Below are 17,814 nucleotides of genomic sequence, written 5' to 3' on the forward strand. Positions count from 1 at the left end.
TGCTGCCCGGTCCCTCGCGGCCTTGGTCCCGCCTCACGTCATGGCCCGAACAGGAGTTAACGAGTTTGATGCCAAACCCGCTAAGGAAGCTGTTGGAACGTTGAATGAAACGATGTGAAATGAAGGATCGCAGTAAACAGTGGTAGAAGTTCTCTCGAGTCTTAAGATCAGTGAGTCAGCTCTGCTACAACGCCGCTTTTAAACAATAAGTAACTATTTCCTCATCCAACAAATTTCTTGTGTCTATCTGATACATGTAGACCATAAAACCTTTCCACACCACAAACCCTCTGAAATAATAGCTGAGGGCATTCAGGAGTTGGTTGCTGGTGTAGATTAGATCACGCAGCTAACAGTCAGTGTTGGAAAAGCGGGCGCAAGCTGACGGGACAGGCAGTTTGTAAATAACGAGTGTGTCCCGGCAGGAACAATAGCAGCGATCTCTGGGTTTTAAAACCCTGCAAAGTGTTGGTTCCAAGGTGGATTACTTCGAGATTACTACTAGATCTCTTGTGTAACCCCAGTTAACTAGAAGTTTGCCGAAATTCTTACCGGAATTTTCGGAACCAGCTAGAAGTTATTGTTTGTTCCAGAAGGAGCCCCAAATAGAAACTCATATAGAAACTAAAGGCGATGAAGGCAGGGGATCCTGAAAATGCTACAGCTGTAACAGCAGTCTGGTTGACTCCCCAGCCTCCCGACCAAGCTGTATCTGCTGATTCATATACTTTTTGATGAGGAATGTGACTGCATTACCTGTGATGTTTACTTGCTAATGGGAACCTGCACTGATTTAATTCCCATGAGAGCTAGTAGTTGCTAGAGGATCTGACAAAGAAACTGAGAAATGGGGTTTTTTGTTGTGTTCATGCTTGAAATGTTAGTGCTGTGTCTTCCCCGTGAAGTTTAGCACTGGATTACCGTAGGAGTAGAGAAGATATACTCCTGTCCAGCAAGTGCAAAGTCATCTCCTGCTACACAACAGTGTGGGCAAGTAGCTGTAGCATGCTGCTTGGAAAACTTTGAGTCTTGTCATGGTAGTTTTGATTTTTTTTTGATTTATCTTTCAAGTGAACTTTGTCTAAAAGTGTGAAGGTAAACATTAGTGTTGTATTTACATGATGCATGCACAAGGTAATTTTTACTCTGGTAGAGAGTGCTTATTTTCTTGAAAATTTAGTTGTCTGGGAAGGAGTTCACACTAAAGTGAAAAGAATAATTTTAAAATAAGGTTTTCACATGATGGATTAAAACAGAAGCAGGAGCTAATATAGAATAAGCATGATAGTAACTGGTAGACTTCTAACATAGTCTTAACAGAGCAGTCAAGATTGACAGCTATCCTGAATTTTTTGTAGCTAAGTAATACATCATAATACCACTTTGTCTTTTTAAAGCACCTTTCAGGCAGTTTTTTCAAATCTTTTAACAGCTTTACTCATTAGTTTATCTCCTAATCCTGCTGTGAGTCATGTTTCAGTCTCAGTTATGCTTAACTCTGCTGGCTTCATTCCCTTTCCTTCTCTTCCCTCACTGCCCTACCACTCCTGCAAGTGTTGAGTCAGATAAAGGAACAGATCCGTCTGAAAATTAACCTAATTTTTTGCTGGTTTTGTTATGATCAGATTGTTGACCTGAGTGATGAGATAGGAACACAACTGGAGACAAAGGCAAGACTGGTTGCTTGTCTTAGTTACTTTTTACAGGCCCGTCTCCTCCTTTTCCATTGGACCCCATCAGGATTTTTGGACCAGTGTAGAGCAGTTCTTGTAATATAGGGATATTGAGGGTTGATGAAGCTCATTAGAATTAGAAATAAAAAAGAGTGATTTTTTTTTTTTCTCTTGTTTTGGGGTGTTGTTGCAGTAGACACATTGAAATGTCACTGTAAGTAAAGCTTAGGCATGACAAAGGTTTTAGGAGCTTAACATGAAATTGTTTTTCATTATAAACATCAAAGTTTTATGATTCATGTGCATGAGGAAATCTGGTTTTGCCAACACATGGATTAGCAGAAAATGGATACAATTTGGTGTCACCCTAAGAATGCATCACTGAAGAGTCAGATTAGAGACAATCGTCGCTCCAAGCCAATTACTGCCTTCTGAAGCTGAGGAAAAGGGGTCAGAGCAGAACTGGAGATGGCGATTGGATCAGGCTGGTCTAGACATGACAGGTCACAGCCCAAATGGATGCAGGAGAAAAGACAGTCTTGTAAGGGCAAGGCAGCTACAGAAGTGTCACCCATTTTGTGTTGTGTCTGATGAAATTTGTGGGGAAATATCTGAACCCACAAAGGTGTTGCTCTACCTGCCTTTATAAGTGGATGAGAGTGTGAAACAATTGCATTATCTGGGCAGTGTGCAGGGTAGTTCTCTGCTGCATGAGGGAGAGATGCTGCCTTTGCTTGTCTTGATGATCTTGATCTATGGAGTAGTGGTAGAAGAGCTATTTGTATGTATATGTGTTTGAAGAATTAATCCTTAGGTGCATGACTCATAGGAGCAGGCTGAGGACATTTAAACCAGGAAGCTTTCCTAGATCTGCAGAACCCAATGAAACTGAAATGACTCCAGCTTTACTTAATGGGGTAGCACAGTGACTTTTAGTGGAAGGACTCTTTGCAAAAAATCTACATAGCCTGTTGGCATGAAAAAACCCTTAATGCTAGTTTAAATTAAGAAAAATACGTGACTATATTGCATTTTAGAATTTACACAAGATGAGAGAGGAATGCACTGTGTAGTGCTGAGATGCCACAGAGGCTGTGGCTGATGAATGCTGACAGGCTGCACGTGGGTGGAGTATGGCTTTTGGAGGTGTCTTGGCCAAGATGGGTAGTTTTTGTGTCAGCAACAAAATATTCAGGGTAACTTCACCACTACCTTGAGAAAATTCAAATACTGGCTTTAAAAGATAAAAGATGTGTTTTCCCCAAACTGACCTCCTAAGAAAAATAGCCTCTAAAAAGAAAATATCTTAGCTGACAAGCAGAACGATGCTCAGAGAGAGAAGAGTTGTGTCAGTGTTGGAGGGTATTTTCTGCTTTTTAACCTTGGCAGAGTGTTAATCAACTTTGGCATGTTGGAGATAGTAAGAGACTGTCGGATTAGGCTGGCTAGCAGATCTGCAGATTCTTTCGCCAATACAGAGGGAGGGGTTATATTTCACATTTTTATAAAAAATGTGTCTCATAAATAGGACACATGCATGTATTTTTTAAAAAGGCACTTCACTGTTGGTAAACAACCTTTCAGTTGTTTCATATTTTTTCCTCCTTTTCAAGAGTCATCATTTTTGCATGATATCTACCACTGTAGGATTTGTACTGCTTGTTGCTCTTCAAAATGTCAATTTTCACTGGAAAAGTCATAAGGAAAAAGGATGAAATTAGAGGGTTTTCTGTCTTTTCTTTCTGTTTTGTATGTGTTTTCCCAAATGTTTTTTTTCCTGTGGGGATCTTTTTTTATTAAAAGAACAGCTCCTCAGGTTGTAGTTAACCACAAGAATTAGGGTGGAAAGTCTATGGTTTAATTTCTTCCTGAATCTAAAGTTGCCATTTCTAGTGGGTTTCACTGTGTGTTTGTAATCATAAATGAATGAGTTAAAGATATTAGGTGTAAGGCTGCCCAGCAGTTCTGCTGCTGATTTTACCATGCAAGATCCATGGCATATACAATCTTTATGTGATGTATGGAGACTGCCTTAAAAAACTCTAGTGAATATAAGTTGGGAGTCCTCAAAGGGCTTTCACCATGAAAATAAAAATAATGAAACATTGCAGATTTAGTTGTCTTTTATCTAGTATTTATATTTAATTCCTTTTTAAGGTAATCTCTCAAAAATATATTTGGTTTAAATATTTTATTTGAATTCATTAAATTTATTACCCAGGTTATTCTTTGCTATTTTTAAAAGGCTCTAAGCATGTCTTCTATACATACGTGTTAAATTGATGTACTGTTGATATATTTTTACTGTTGTAACAGGAAAAGCATTCTGACTTCTTTTAAAATGAGCAATCATATGTATAATCAACTTGGTTAAAACTTCCTTCCTGGTAAGTGCAGCACTTCCTTTGCATCTGGATATGAGGCTGAGCAAGAAAAGCAGAACAGCTTAAACAAAGAAATTTTTTGTGTGAATGATCTTCCTTTAAAAAAATAGGAACTACAAAAATTAAACAAATGAATCATCTTCAGCAATTCAGCCTTTGTTTTATAAGCAGGTAATATTTCCTTGTACTTTGTCAATTACAGAGGTGGCGTGTCCACAGTTGCTGCTTTCTGGAACTCAAAAGAAGAATTTTAGTTAGCATGCTATGTTGTTTGAGTTTAGCCATTTATATTTTATCTGCTTCTTTTATTATCTGCTAAGGCATCATTATACTGGCTTTACTTTTCTCCAGCAGTTAAAAGATTTTATGTGTAGAAAGTGTTGCTTGGAAAAGAAGTTCAGTATGTTGCTGTAACTTGGCTTGTGTGAGTGCACTCGATCAGCACTGCCTTCCGCTTCTAAGCTCTTAGTGAATAACTTCCACTTTAGTATTGGTCAATGGAGATTAACTGAGCAACAATATCTTTTGTTTACTGAATGCTGATAAGGTAGGCTACTCATGTTTAATATTGTTTCACTGGTGGTTTAGGTGTGATTTGATGTATAGGGTAATAAATCAGCATCAGCTTGGGAGATTTTTCTTCTGTAACAAACTAATAGTTCACACTGGCAGTGTGTACTTTGAAAATGGATGGATATTATCAGTCTGGTGAATTGATTTATTTAAAAGAAGCACGTCTAAGGACACTAGCCTTGAATTTAGATGCACATTAAATATATCTTCAGAAATAGTCCCTGACTTTTGCATCCTGAGGGCGTTTTTTAGATTGAAGTCCTGATTCCTCATCACTAAAAAGAGAGGCAGAGGAAACTGGGAATAGGCTCACATGTGTCCAGACTGCAAAGAAATTGCTTATTTTGTTACTTTATGCCATTCCTGGAGCTCAGTGGGACTGCATTCTATTAATATACAGGAGTGTGTCTTTTGTTTTCTATGAAAATCCACTTATGTTAACATCAGCAGCATCAAAACAGATGAGGCAGCAGAAGAATCAGTGCTTGATCAAATAGAAGCAAGAAGAGATCAATATGGAGGTTGCACATTCAAACTGCTTATTCCCAGTAAAATCTGGCAGGATGTTTAAAACCTCTACATTAATTACTTAATCACTGGGAGTTGGTTGGAGGGTTTTTTTATTTATATTAGGTATTGAATTGAGTAGATTATATCTGAGGTGGTTTATGTGAATCAGGTATTTGTGACAAGAAATTGAGGGAAAACAGAAATATAAAAAGTGTATATGAAAAGTTAAAAAGTAAGAGTAAAGATAAATGTGAATGAGAAAGTGATCGAGTAATTGTATGTTTTGCTAGATTTCTTCTGGCATGGAGTTGGGGGATCATGAACAGCCCGTTGTTATGAGAGAGGAAAACAAACGAAGGAGAAGAAGAATGAAACCTCATTGTACATCGAGTAGTTTTTCATCAATGGAACTGATATCCATTGAGTTCATTTTACCTACAAGCAATAAACATACTAAAGCACCAGAAATTATGTTACTCGAAATAGCTGGCAACTGTACGGTTGAGCAAATGAAGGCACAGATTTGGATGCGTGCAATAGAGATGAGTCAAACCACAGACTTCTACCATGCATTCACCCCGGACCAGTTTATTCTGCAGTATCAGAAGAAAGGGCAATGGTATGAAATTTATGATAAACATCAAGTATTACAGACATTGGACTGCATACTGTACTGGAAGGTGTTACAGAAAAAGGTAGGCAAGATCTATGTTGTCCAGAAGCAAAAACCATCAGAAGAAGTTCAGGAATTTCAGCGGCAACTTAACGATTTAATTGGTTATGATGTCACTGATGTAAGCAATGTGCATGATGATGAACTAGAATTTACCCGGCGCAGATTAGTCACTCCACGAATGATAGAGGTAGCCTGCAGAGATCCTAAATTATATGCAATGCACCCATGGACTACATCTAAGCCACTCCCAGAATATTTATTTAAAAAGATCACTAATAATAACATTTTCATAATCATACATAGAGGAACAACTAGTCAGAAAATTAAAGTGTCAATAGATGACACTCCAGATATGATTCTCCACAGCTTTTTCACAAAAATGGCAAAGAAAAAGTCTTTGATGGACATTCCTGAAGATCATAGTGAACTGGATTTTGTTCTCAGGATTTGTGGCAGAGATGAGTACATTACTGGAGAGACACCAATCAAAGATTTTCACTGGATAAGACAGTGCCTTAAGAATGGGGAAGAAATTCACCTTGTCCTAGACAATCCCCCTGACCCGAATGAGGACGAAGTTCAGAAGGAAGAATGGCCTTTGGTGGATGACTGTACGGGAGTTACAGGGTATCATGAACAATTGACAGTAGATGGAAAAGATCATGAGAGAGTCTTCACTATCTCTTTGTGGGATTGTAATAGGAAATTCAGAGTGAAAATAATTGGCATTGATATCCCAGTTTTACCAAGAAATACTGATCTTACTGTGTTTGTAGAGGCTAACATTCAACATGGGCAGCAGCTCCTTTCACAGAGAAGAACTTCATCAAAGCCTTTTACTGAGGAGGTTCTGTGGAATATTTGGTTGGAGTTTGACATCAAAATCAAGGATTTGCCTAAAGGAGCACTTCTGAATCTTCAGATATACTGCGGCAAAGCACAGGGACCATCTGCAAAGACAAACCTTCAGTCACACGACTCCTCCAACTCTGATGCAAAATGCAAAACCCAGCTTCTCTATTATGTAAATCTTTTGTTGATAGATCACCGTTTCTTGCTTCGAAGTGGGGAGTATGTGCTCCACATGTGGAAAATTCCAGGTAAAGGGGAAGAACAAGGGAGTATCAATGCAGACAAACTCACATCAGCAACTAACCCAGATAAAGAAAACTCAATGGCTGTCTCTATTGTGCTGGACAGATATTGTCACCCAATTGCCCTTCCCAAGCACAGGATATCATCAGATCCCCAGGGGGACAGGACCCGAGCTGAAATGCCCAACCAGCTTCGCAAGCAACTTGAAGAGATCATAGCAACTGACCCACTTAATCCACTTTCTCCTGAGGACAAAGAACTGTTGTGGCACTTTAGATATGAGAGCATAAAGCACCCCAAGGCATATCCTAAGCTGCTTAGCTCTGTGAAATGGGGACAACAAGAAATAGTGGCCAAAACATACCAGTTGCTAGCTAAAAAAGAGGCTTGGGATCAGAGCACTTTAGATGTTGGACTCACAATGCAACTTCTGGACTGTAACTTTTCAGACGAAAATGTCCGAGCAATGGCAGTTCAAAAACTGGAAAGTTTAGAAGATGATGATGTTCTTCATTATCTTTTACAGCTTGTGCAGGTAAGGTGTATTTGCATTCTTGAACTCTGCCCTCCAGGGATATATTTGTGTTACCCCATCATTAGCATTTCCCATTTTTGTAGGTCTTGTTAGTATTCCCTAGTTTTGAAGTCTTCAATATTTAGTCAAAGCAGTGGTAATAACCAGATTAATGCAAAATACACTTTCCTACTTTTTGTCCTTTGCCTTTGTTGTTGTTTTTATGGTACCATTGCCTTGTGTCTTACAATTTGCATCTTGTGTTTACAGTAGTAAGTTTTTCTGGAAATTGTTAATGCCAGCACATCTATGATGAGATTAAATCCTAACTGTGTTGTCTGTAATCCTGTTCATATCAGGTTTGAATCACACAGCACTGAAGAGTTGTTGACTGACTACTGATAGTTTAGAAAGACTGTAGACAGAAAGATAGCAAAGCAGATGTTGACGTGGGCAAGGCCTGAAGAAAAACCTGGGGTTGGGTTTAGGTCAAGAACACCAATGTAATTACATAGTATGTTGCAGTGACTTCAGTCTTGTACTGTTAAGGGGAGAAAATTTATCTAGAAGCTCCCCCCCTCCCCCAAAATTTTGAAGGTAACTAAAGGGTTTCTAGGACTACATAATAAAGTTAAGTCCTTCTGGGAACTTGGGTGAAATATTGTGGTTCTAATGGCAAGGGATCACTGCTGTATTGATTTGAAGCACTTTGTGTGCAGATCAAATGTTGGGAAGGGTTATATCAGTTACACAAGAAAATTGGTTTGGTTGCTTTTCACTCAGCATGGTGTCATCAGTTGGCAATGGCACAGTCTCCTCTGGTGGCTGACAAAAGCTGTAACCTGTGTTCTTCCTGGTAAACATGGCCCCTGGAGCCAGGTGGTTCTGCAGGCCTTCTACACCTGACAGGGCTCTGTTTTGCATGGAAAGGCTGTCATCCCTCAGAGCATGAAAATTTTTTTTCAAAGAATCAGAGGACAACATTCATGATTAAAAAAAAAAACAAACCAAAAAATGGAACTGCTGCAGCTGGGGAAGCTGCTTTTTTATTTCTGCAGGTTCAGGGAGAGCCCAGATTTCCAGGAAAATGAAGCTAGTGTTTCAGATTTTGCTGCACATTGGTAGTGCTTTAAACAAAGCCTTTCGAGCCTTGTCTTTGCTTGTCTGAAGATTAGGCAGAATTTATGCACTTCTGCATTATGCAAAGGAGTCACTACGGTTACCTCATTGGGCCTCCCACGTAGCTGCAGCTATATATATATACTTGGCTTGTGAGCTTTTGCTGTCTACATGTGGCTCAGCAATTTTATTTGCTTTTTTTGTATCCAAATTAGGAGTTTGGGATGATGATTGGTTGCTATCAAAATGCCTGAGAAAATAGGGGAAATACTGGGGTTGTTTCCATTTTTAAAAAAATTGTTTGTTTTCAGGAAGTATGAATCTGGTGAGTTTTAAAAAGAATAAACCTTTCTAACAGTTAAATAAAATAATGTAGCATAAAATCATAGTGCCTTAACTTCACTGCGTCATTTTTAGTAAGAGGTGTTGGTGAGCTTACCATCCTTAAAAACGAAAAACTTGCTAGATTCCAACTTTTACCTCTCTGCTGCATTCCTTGTCTTTATTTCTTAGCTAACTATGGAATATAAGCTGTCAGCATCCTGCAGCATGTATGGTATGACAGTGTATTTAAAATCTACGTTTTTCAGAGAATGGATGTCGGCCATTCGTCTGCTCTAGTGGACGTATCTCTTGCAAATGGTCATCACTTTTCAGATGCACACCTCTATGAAAGCTCGATGGCTTATTTCACTCTGCACAGGATATTCCCATTTTATCCTCTGTAGAGTTAGAAATCAAGTATTTTATTTCCCCCTCCAGGTTTATTTCAAACAGAAACAGCCATACCATAAATCAACCTATTGAGCTTCCTGTGATTGTCTGTTGTTCTCTGTACAGTTGACAAACCATGGACAGGGTAGTTAAAATGCAACAAAATTCTTTGTAAGATAAACACCAATGGCTGTACTGCATGTATATGGCAGTGAGTAAAGGCCTCCTGCTGCATTGACAAGGCAAAGGTATACACAGGGACCTGATGAAGTGCCAGCACACATTTTTTAATGTCCAGCTTTTATTGTTGCTGTGCAAAAGTTGTTATTTGACTTTGTGAAGCAAAAAGAAAAATGGGCTGAACTTTTAAAATTAATTATTTATGAAACATCAGCTCAGTAAGGATGGTCATAATACAATTTTTAGTATTGTTTTATGTTAAAATATATTTGCAAGTTCAATAAAGAAATTTTGTTTTGAAGTAATGGTTGGTTGTTTGGCTGTATTTCAGTCTTAAATTGTTTTTCAAGGCTATGTGAACATTAAGTATAGTATATACTAGAATGAGGTTTATAAAAGGCTTTCTTGGAACTGTGAGAAATCCATTTGAATTTATGTGATAATTATTGCTTTTGGGTACCTTACTGCAGTGAAAATTAATTTTTATTAAAAACCCCTCATGCCTCATAATCTCATACAAGAAGTAAAAGGATCTTTATATTGTTATATTTGTGAATTCTCGTTGTCTTTCCTAAATAAGACAGTGTTGTTTGGGGAAGTAAAACAGTACTGCACAGACAGTCAAGACAGTTCTTGCAGAATTATGATACAGGAGAAGGGCAAGTCTGGTGCTTGGCTTTCTTGTCTGTCTCCTAGCCAGCAGCTAGAAAGAGCGTGTCTTTGTGACATTTTTATAAGTTTGTTCATTCAGGAAGGCTGAGTGAAAAAGTTTGATTTTTTTTTTCTTTCTTTTGAATAAACTCACAGGACAATTTACATTTCAGAAATCATGTTGATATTTTAATAATAAAAATGCAACTGTGTGCCACAGTACTTGTAAGAGTTTATAAAACTGTGATTTGTTTGATGAATTTAGCAGACCTTTGCTGATGGCTTGGTTGCTGCTTTGCAAGCTGCAGACCACAGTGACCTTGAAAGAACCATTATATTCTGTTGAATAACTCTTGCTAGAGGTTTGCATACTTTGTTGCTTCTGAAAGCTGAGCATACTACATGCACCCAGCTCTCTGCGCATCCCTTTGTTTTCCCTTAATCTCCCTACAGGCTGCTTCCTGACACTCTCTTTCCAGAACCTGAAGCCATTCACCAACCCCCTCAGTTCATAACAGGGATTTTGTGACTGATTCATAGATTGTATGCTTCTTATTTCTCTTTTATTGCCATGGGATAAAAATGCATACTTTTTTTTCCACCATTAATCTTAATACAAACCTTCTATAAACTTGAGTTCCTCAAGGAACATGCAAGAAGCTGCTGGAAAAATGAGTTAAAGTGGAGAAGTTCCCTAGCACAGCCCAGAACATGGATGTGTGATACTTTTCTGGTAGACTGAGTCACTTGGTTATTGGGATGGAGGAGAGAATAACAGCAAGAGGATTCCAATGCTGAAACTTGAAAACAGTTGTTGACTTTCCCCTCCTCCCACCCCCCTTTTTTTGTTGGTAGCTTGGAAATGTCTGTGGACTTGGATGGAGGGGAGCAGCTTTTGGAAGAGAAAAAACACGTCTGTTTTCACAGAGTCAGTAAAAAAAAAAGGTCTGGTGAAGTCTTCCTCTTAATTGTACTTCATTAATATAGGCTGTGTATCAGAGCTTTTATTCTGTCATTCGTTTATGGAATAAACGACAGATAAGTGCTCTGAAAAGCTGCTCCTGTATCCTGTGCTTTCTGGGGAGCCCAGCAGTAAATCCTGGTGCCCTAGTCCCAAAGTAGCAGATGTTGTCCAAAACCAGTATTTATTATTGAAACATTTTATTTAAGAACTATTACAGTTATATTATTCCATCTGTCAGTGATCATTTCAAGCATTTTCAGTGTCAGTCATACTGCAGACTGGTTTCTGATCTTGCTGGTTTTAGCCAAGAATGATATTGCTTTGTGCATATGCTCAGCTTGGACTCCCTGGTTAGGTACTCCACACCTTGCGTTGTCACATTAATAGTAAACCTGAAAAGAACCTGTTGCAAACAAAATGTGCTTCTTGAATCAGACAGAGAAGCCTCAAAAGACCCGCTTTGTTAACATTTTCTACTCCTGCAGCAGTGTGTTCTCTAGATGTCATTGGTTAAGTGTGAGTGCAGGGGGATCTTAAATGTGTTAACAACATGTCTTCTATGTTTGTATTACTCAGGCTGTGAAATTTGAGCCATATCATGACAGCGCATTAGCCAGATTTCTGCTAAAACGTGGTTTGAGAGTAAGTACTTCAAAATACAGCCAACTTGTGCTAAAGTTGCTGGCATTGTTAAAACCCTTTGTCAATAAATGAATGCTAATTGCAGTATTTTTCTTTACCTGTAGAATAAAAGAATTGGTCACTTCTTGTTTTGGTTCTTAAGAAGCGAAATTGCCCAGTCCATGCACTACCAACAGAGGTTTGCAGTCATCCTCGAAGCCTATCTTAGGGGCTGTGGAAAAGCAATGCTGCATGATTTCATGAAGCAGGTTCAAGTAATTGAATTGCTGCATAAAGTCACAATGGAGATTAAATCGGTTTCTGCAGAAAAGTATGATGTTACTTCTCAAGGTATTTGCTAAAAGGCATTTCTTTGTTGTTAATACTGCTTTTTCTCCTTGGGTGTGAAAAACTAGGCAGCAAATTGTACTGTTCACTTAGAAATTTGTGGATAAATTACTGTCAAAGGGCATCATTTTTACTTCCTTTAAAACGTGAGTGTAAATTAATAATGCATAAACCAGTAATAGATTTGTTTGCTCATTTCACCCCAAAAGGGGAAGAATATCAATGTTCTAGACACCCCCTACTTTCCCAAGCTTTGGCTTATCTTCTTGAACCTCATGCCATGCCAACTGGGAAACAGACAAGTTCTTGTACATAACCCTTAGCTGAATGCCAGCACTGAAGAAAGACACAAATATTAACTGAAAATTAAAAGTGACACTTGCCAAAAAATACAGCCTTCCCCTAAACTCTCTCTAGAAGATTTTTGGCAAGGAGATCAGGGAGGAGTCCAGTGGAGCCTCTGCTATGCCATGGAAGTAGCTGGTGGATCAGGGGTGAATATATAGGGTGTGTCTTTGAGGAGTCCTGTGAGGCACAGATGTGGTATTGTTACTTCCAGTTCTTGTAATCACTGCTTTGGAAGCCACAGTCGGGCTATGCATTGCCTCTTTGCCTCTACGTTTTGACTGCCTTTTTTTTTTTTTCCCCCAACTTCCTTAAAAACTTGTTTATCCTCGTTCCTGTTACTTGCTTGGTGTTGGGAGTAAGTGCGAGAAGACATACGACAATATTAAAATTCTAAGAGCTGTAGAGAGACCATCTCTTCCTCTATGGTCAGCCTGGTATGCTCCAGGCCAGGAAGTCCTTGGATTGGAAAGGCTCTCCACTCTGGCTATGCAGAAGTGGCTGTGGTGGTGTGTCAAAAGAGATTTGAAGGAAATGTGCATTTATTCTTCAATATATAGTGTAGTATCTGTTATGTTACCACATAGTATGAATTAAGTGACTTACTGAAGCCCCATATAAAACATTGTTTCTAAACAACTTCCTAAATTTATCTTAAAATACTCTATATACTAAATGTATTTAGTCAGAATCCCGTATTTTGGAAAGAAACTATACAACCTTGCAGATGTACATGTCTGTAAGAGCAGTGGATTCCATAATGCATTATCTTTGAAGGATATGTGGGCAAAGAAGAAAAGTTTCAAGAGAAAGCAATCGCATTAACACCCACTAGGTTTTGAAGTTAAAGAATCTTTGGATGTAATGTACAGCAGAACACTGAAAGAGGACTTATATAATTGACATTTTCACTAAATAAGGCTTCCTGAAACTGTGGAGTGTCCTACTAATGCTATATCTAATGTAATTTATCTCAGATTATTGAGGACATAATTTTTTCTACAAGCACCTTCTACTTCTTATATTTTTTAAATGTATATCCTAAAATTTATTCTTGAAGTTATTGCTTCTTTTTTGCCCCAACGTTTTTAATGTTCATTGTTGTTCATATTTTCAGTCTGAATGTTTTGTCCTGTTTCATTTCCTTCTGTCATGTAGTCTCATCTAATTCTTTTATATGTGTTTCTCCAGTGTTTGTGGATTTTCCATAAAGAATAAATTCCTTCCTTCTAGGTCCATACTATTCCAGTAGCAATCGTGCTGTCAAACTGCTTCTTTCACTTTTCACTATAATCTCTTTGCTTATATTTGAAGATAGCAAGTAATAATAAATAAATAAATCCTTAAGATCATAATATTATATCTTGCATGGGATTATCTGCTTTCATCACCCTCTGAGCTAGATGATTTTTCTCCCAGGAATGTGTCTATGCAGCTGTTTCATCGGTTAAAAAGCACAGCACCTTGTTCTTAGGACAGATAGACTTGAAAATTGTTTTAGCAAGTGCCTTTACTTGTGTTTTAAAATCAGCTATTCCTAGTGTTTTGTAGCTTCAGTTGGTTTGCATACAGTTTTCAGATTACATTACAGTGAGGATACTTACTGAACTAACAGTAAACTGTAAACAGTAACTTTCCTAGACATTTGTCTAGGAAATCTATAGTTACATTATAGAAAGCTGTTTCATTATCCAAGTTACTACAACTTAGGTGCTTTTGGGGGGTGGTGGGGGGGGAGTTGTTAGGGGGTTTTTTTGTTTGGTTGGTTTGTTTTTGTGTTATTGTGGGTTTGGGTTTGGGATTTTTGAGGGTTTTTTTGAAAAGTGTCTAATTTTGAAGTCCACTTATTGGCTCCTGTATATTGCTGTCAGATTTGTTTTTTACCAGAAGAGATACCACGTTAGTGACCAGGCACTGCTAGGTAGTTCTTCTCTAAAACCCTCTAGGATAGGTGTAACATTTGTATTCTGTGAGTTGTCAGCCAGTTCTTTTGGCTTGACTTTTAAAATTTGATAGCAGCATTTGAACTGTCCTGATTTAGTCTAATGTGCACTAACAGCCCAAAAAGTCAGTGTCCTGGGCTGCATCAAAAGTAGCATAGGCAGCCGGTCGAGGGAGATAATTCTGCCCCTCTCCTCTGCCCCTGGGATACTCCACCTGGAATACTGCATCCAGCTCTGGGCCACTCAGGACGGGAAAGACATGGATCTGCTAGAGTGAGGCCAGAGAAGAGTCACAAAATGAGAGGGCTGGAGCACCTCTCCTGTGAGGAAAAGCTGAGACTGTTGGGGTTGTTCAGCCTGGAGAAGAGAAGGCTCAGGAGACTTAACATCAGCCTTCCAGTGCTTACAGGGAGTTTGTAAAAAAGGCGGGGCACAAACTTTTTAGTAGGGCCTGTAGTGATAGGACAGGAGTTAATGATTTTAAACTAAAGCGGGGCAAATTCTGACTATGCCTAAGGAAGGCATGTTTTTTATGATGAGGGTGTTGGCACACTTGAATAGGTTGCCCACAGTGGTGGAGATGCCCCATGCCTGGAAATACTCTAGGTCAGGCTGGACAGGGCTCTGAGCAAGTTGAATTGAAGATGTCCCTGCTCATTGCAGGGGGGTTGGACTAGATGGCCATTAAAGGTCCTGTCCAACCCAAACTAATCCATGATTCTGTGATTATGATCCTATTTTAAATATCCAGGTCCATGTTTAGCTTTCTCAGTACGATTTTTTTGCTCTTTATCTCCAAAATTAGTTAAGGATATATATACACATCCTCTGCTGTGTAGCTACAGTTTATTTTAGAACAGTGTTCAGGTCTTTGCCCTAATGCAGGGTAATGCCAGTGTATTGCTTATGCTGCTGACACTCACTAGCTGAGATGAACAAAATACATCATGTGTTGTATAATCTGTACTCTTCTGAGTTGAAGATTCATTCAGAAGCTTGAGGTTATATTAAAGATTGCATTTAGATAGTAACATTAAAATTCTTGTTCATATAAATACACAGCAAATTTTCTTCTTACTGGAATGTGAGATTATGAAGTCTGAACTATGAAACCAGTTTCAGGAGGATAGGAAATTCAGTGTCTCTGTAGTTTGTCTCCTTATGGTTACAGAGTAATTAATTCCAGGAATTCAAAAGCCTTGAGTCTGTCTGTGTTTCTTGTCAGTTATGAGGGAAAATATTTTTTGGTGTGTTCTACTGTGTTTTGTTTTTTAAACAAAAGCTGACATTTTAATGTAAACTCTTTCTGTGCAGTGTTGCTAACACTGCAGAGAAGGCACATACTTCTGAGGTGTTTGAAGACTTTACCTTTAGTTATCTGAAACAGCCCTGACCGTTAATAGTGCACGTTCAAGAGTTTTCCTCCATTCCCTGAATCAAGAGATGCAGGAGGAAAGCAATTTGAAAAATAGCTAAATGGAGCTTTTTAGCCAAATTATAATGCTCAACAAGTTTGATTATCTATAATCTTTTTGCCTTCCAACTTTTGATTTTGTTGTGTTTTCTTACTTGTAATTGCAGTTATTGCACAGCTGAGACAAAAGCTTGAAAAATTACAGGGCAGCAAACTTCCAGAAAGTTTTAGAGTTCCGTATGATCCTGGACTAAGAGCAGGAGCACTAGTGGTAAATATATTCTGACTTCTACAAATCCTTTTTTAAAAAAATCTATTTGCAAGTATGTGTCCCTTGGTAAAAATTTTTGCTTATATGTCTAATGGTCTTATTTCAGTGTGAATACAATGACATCCCATGGACTCAGGAGGTTTTTGTTCCCAGGGCTATTATTATTTTTCTAAATGTAATGACATGCCACCATGTCCCAAAAAAATACCTGTGTGAAACTGTTTTATCTGATTCAGGGGCTTTGGGATATTCAGTTTCTATTCTTCCAGTTACTTTCTCTGTCTTAACCTGATTGATATCTGTCACTAAGGTTTGGGTCCAGACTTTGATCATACTGACAAAAATGTCTACCTCAGTTATTTCTGATTTTTCAGTATCTCTTTGTTATTTTTGTTAGAAAATACATTATGATTTAGTTAGAAATGCATTAAGAAACACTTTGGTTTTCAATATTGCTGCCTTCAGTTTTGTGGTGAGATTGCAATTCTGTATGTTTGACTCAGAGTTTAAAAAAAAGATTCATAAATCAGCAGATGTATAGTGAAAGGAAATTGGATCATGCATCTAAAATGCAATGTGAGGTCTGGGTGAAGAAGCACAGTCAGAATCCAGAAGATTCTTGGATTTACTTGACGTGCAGTAAGGACCCTACAAGAAAAGAGTCCCTTAATTTTTCTCCTAGCTAAGGACAGACAAACCATCCAACTTAAGGAATTGCTGAATAGTCAGGTGTTGTCTAAATATAGCCATGTTTCTGTTAAATAAACCTGTGCCTTGGGAGACAGGCTATAAGCTGGTCTGTCTTCAAGCTGAGAGAATTAAACACCTCCCAGCTGAGCATGGCTGAAGCACTGTCAGCACAGAAGTCAATTCAGACATTTCATATTCAGAAATAATTTGTGACTTCTTAAATACTATTTTCTTGTTTGTATTTGTCTCTCTTTAATTTTCTTTTTTTTTTGTACAGAAATAATCAACTGTTTGCCAGAAATTAGATTATAAAATAAAAGCTTTCTCTGGATTTTCTAGTTTTCCTTCACTTCAGGAAGTATTCAGTCTTACAGGACCTTTGTAGATGAACGAAGCAATAGATTTACAAAAATTGATGGGTTAGCTTTTCTTTTTCCAAACTATATGAATAAAAATGTTTGGTAAAAAGCTTTCATTTCATGTTCATTTTAACAAGTACTATTTGTCCATAATCTTTATGAAATGTGAATATACTAAAATACTCCTACGTTATGGATTCCATCAGCTCTCAAACACTGATGTGCAGTTTTTTAAGCTTGCAGGTTTTTAAATTTTAGGTGGCTTTATTGTACATAGTAATGTTCAACAATGAATCAGGAATTGGAGAATAGAAAGTAAGGCATACTACAGTTGTATTAGCCATAATTACTGGAGAAAACATTTGAAATACTGCATTTTCAGTGCTGAATTTATCAATATTATAAATGTAATAAAACTAAATAGGGAATTAATTTTCTTATTTTATGAATGATTACATTAAATTAGTTTCAAAAATGCCATCTCCCCCATGAATGTGAACAATTTACTAGGGGAATTGAATGAAGCAGTCTGGAATGTAGTTGCTAGAAGTCACAAGGGTAGATGATGTGCTAAATTGCATTGGACAATGATTACATTCTGGTTTTGCAAAGCACCTGTCGAACTGCTGTTGTGAGAGTCATAATTTCCTGTTTTGTCAAAATGTCTATTCCTGTTTTAAATCTGTCTGAAGCAGATTTACAAGCTAAATCCAGTTTTGGAGAGTCAAGATACACTTGTTCTTTATCATGGAAGTAGTTAAAAGTTGTGC

The 17,814-nt window shown here is 38.0% G+C and overlaps 1 protein-coding gene across 2 annotated transcripts in view; it reads left to right on the forward strand.

The window, feature by feature from the left end:
* The first annotated feature begins 6 nt into the window (after window positions 1-6).
* Window positions 7-17,814, forward strand: part of PIK3CG (phosphatidylinositol-4,5-bisphosphate 3-kinase catalytic subunit gamma) — a 34,794-nt gene continuing 16,986 nt past the window's right edge. Inside the window, exons 1-5 of one of the 2 annotated variants that reach the window (XM_017745999.1) lie at window positions 7-170; window positions 5,431-7,446; window positions 11,630-11,695; window positions 11,800-12,025; window positions 15,892-15,995. In XM_017745999.1, the coding sequence (XP_017601488.1) occupies window positions 5,443-7,446; window positions 11,630-11,695; window positions 11,800-12,025; window positions 15,892-15,995 (2,400 nt within the window). In that variant the 5' untranslated portion in view covers window positions 7-170; window positions 5,431-5,442. Of the gene's footprint in view, window positions 171-190; window positions 4,229-5,430; window positions 7,447-11,629; window positions 11,696-11,799; window positions 12,026-15,891; window positions 15,996-17,814 lie in introns of those variants that run through there. The other variant, XM_008642523.2, reaches the window with a different exon arrangement.

This window comes from Corvus brachyrhynchos, unplaced genomic scaffold, assembly GCF_000691975.1.
Source record: "Corvus brachyrhynchos isolate BGI_N302 unplaced genomic scaffold, ASM69197v1 scaffold239, whole genome shotgun sequence".
Lineage (NCBI taxonomy): Eukaryota > Metazoa > Chordata > Aves > Passeriformes > Corvidae > Corvus > Corvus brachyrhynchos.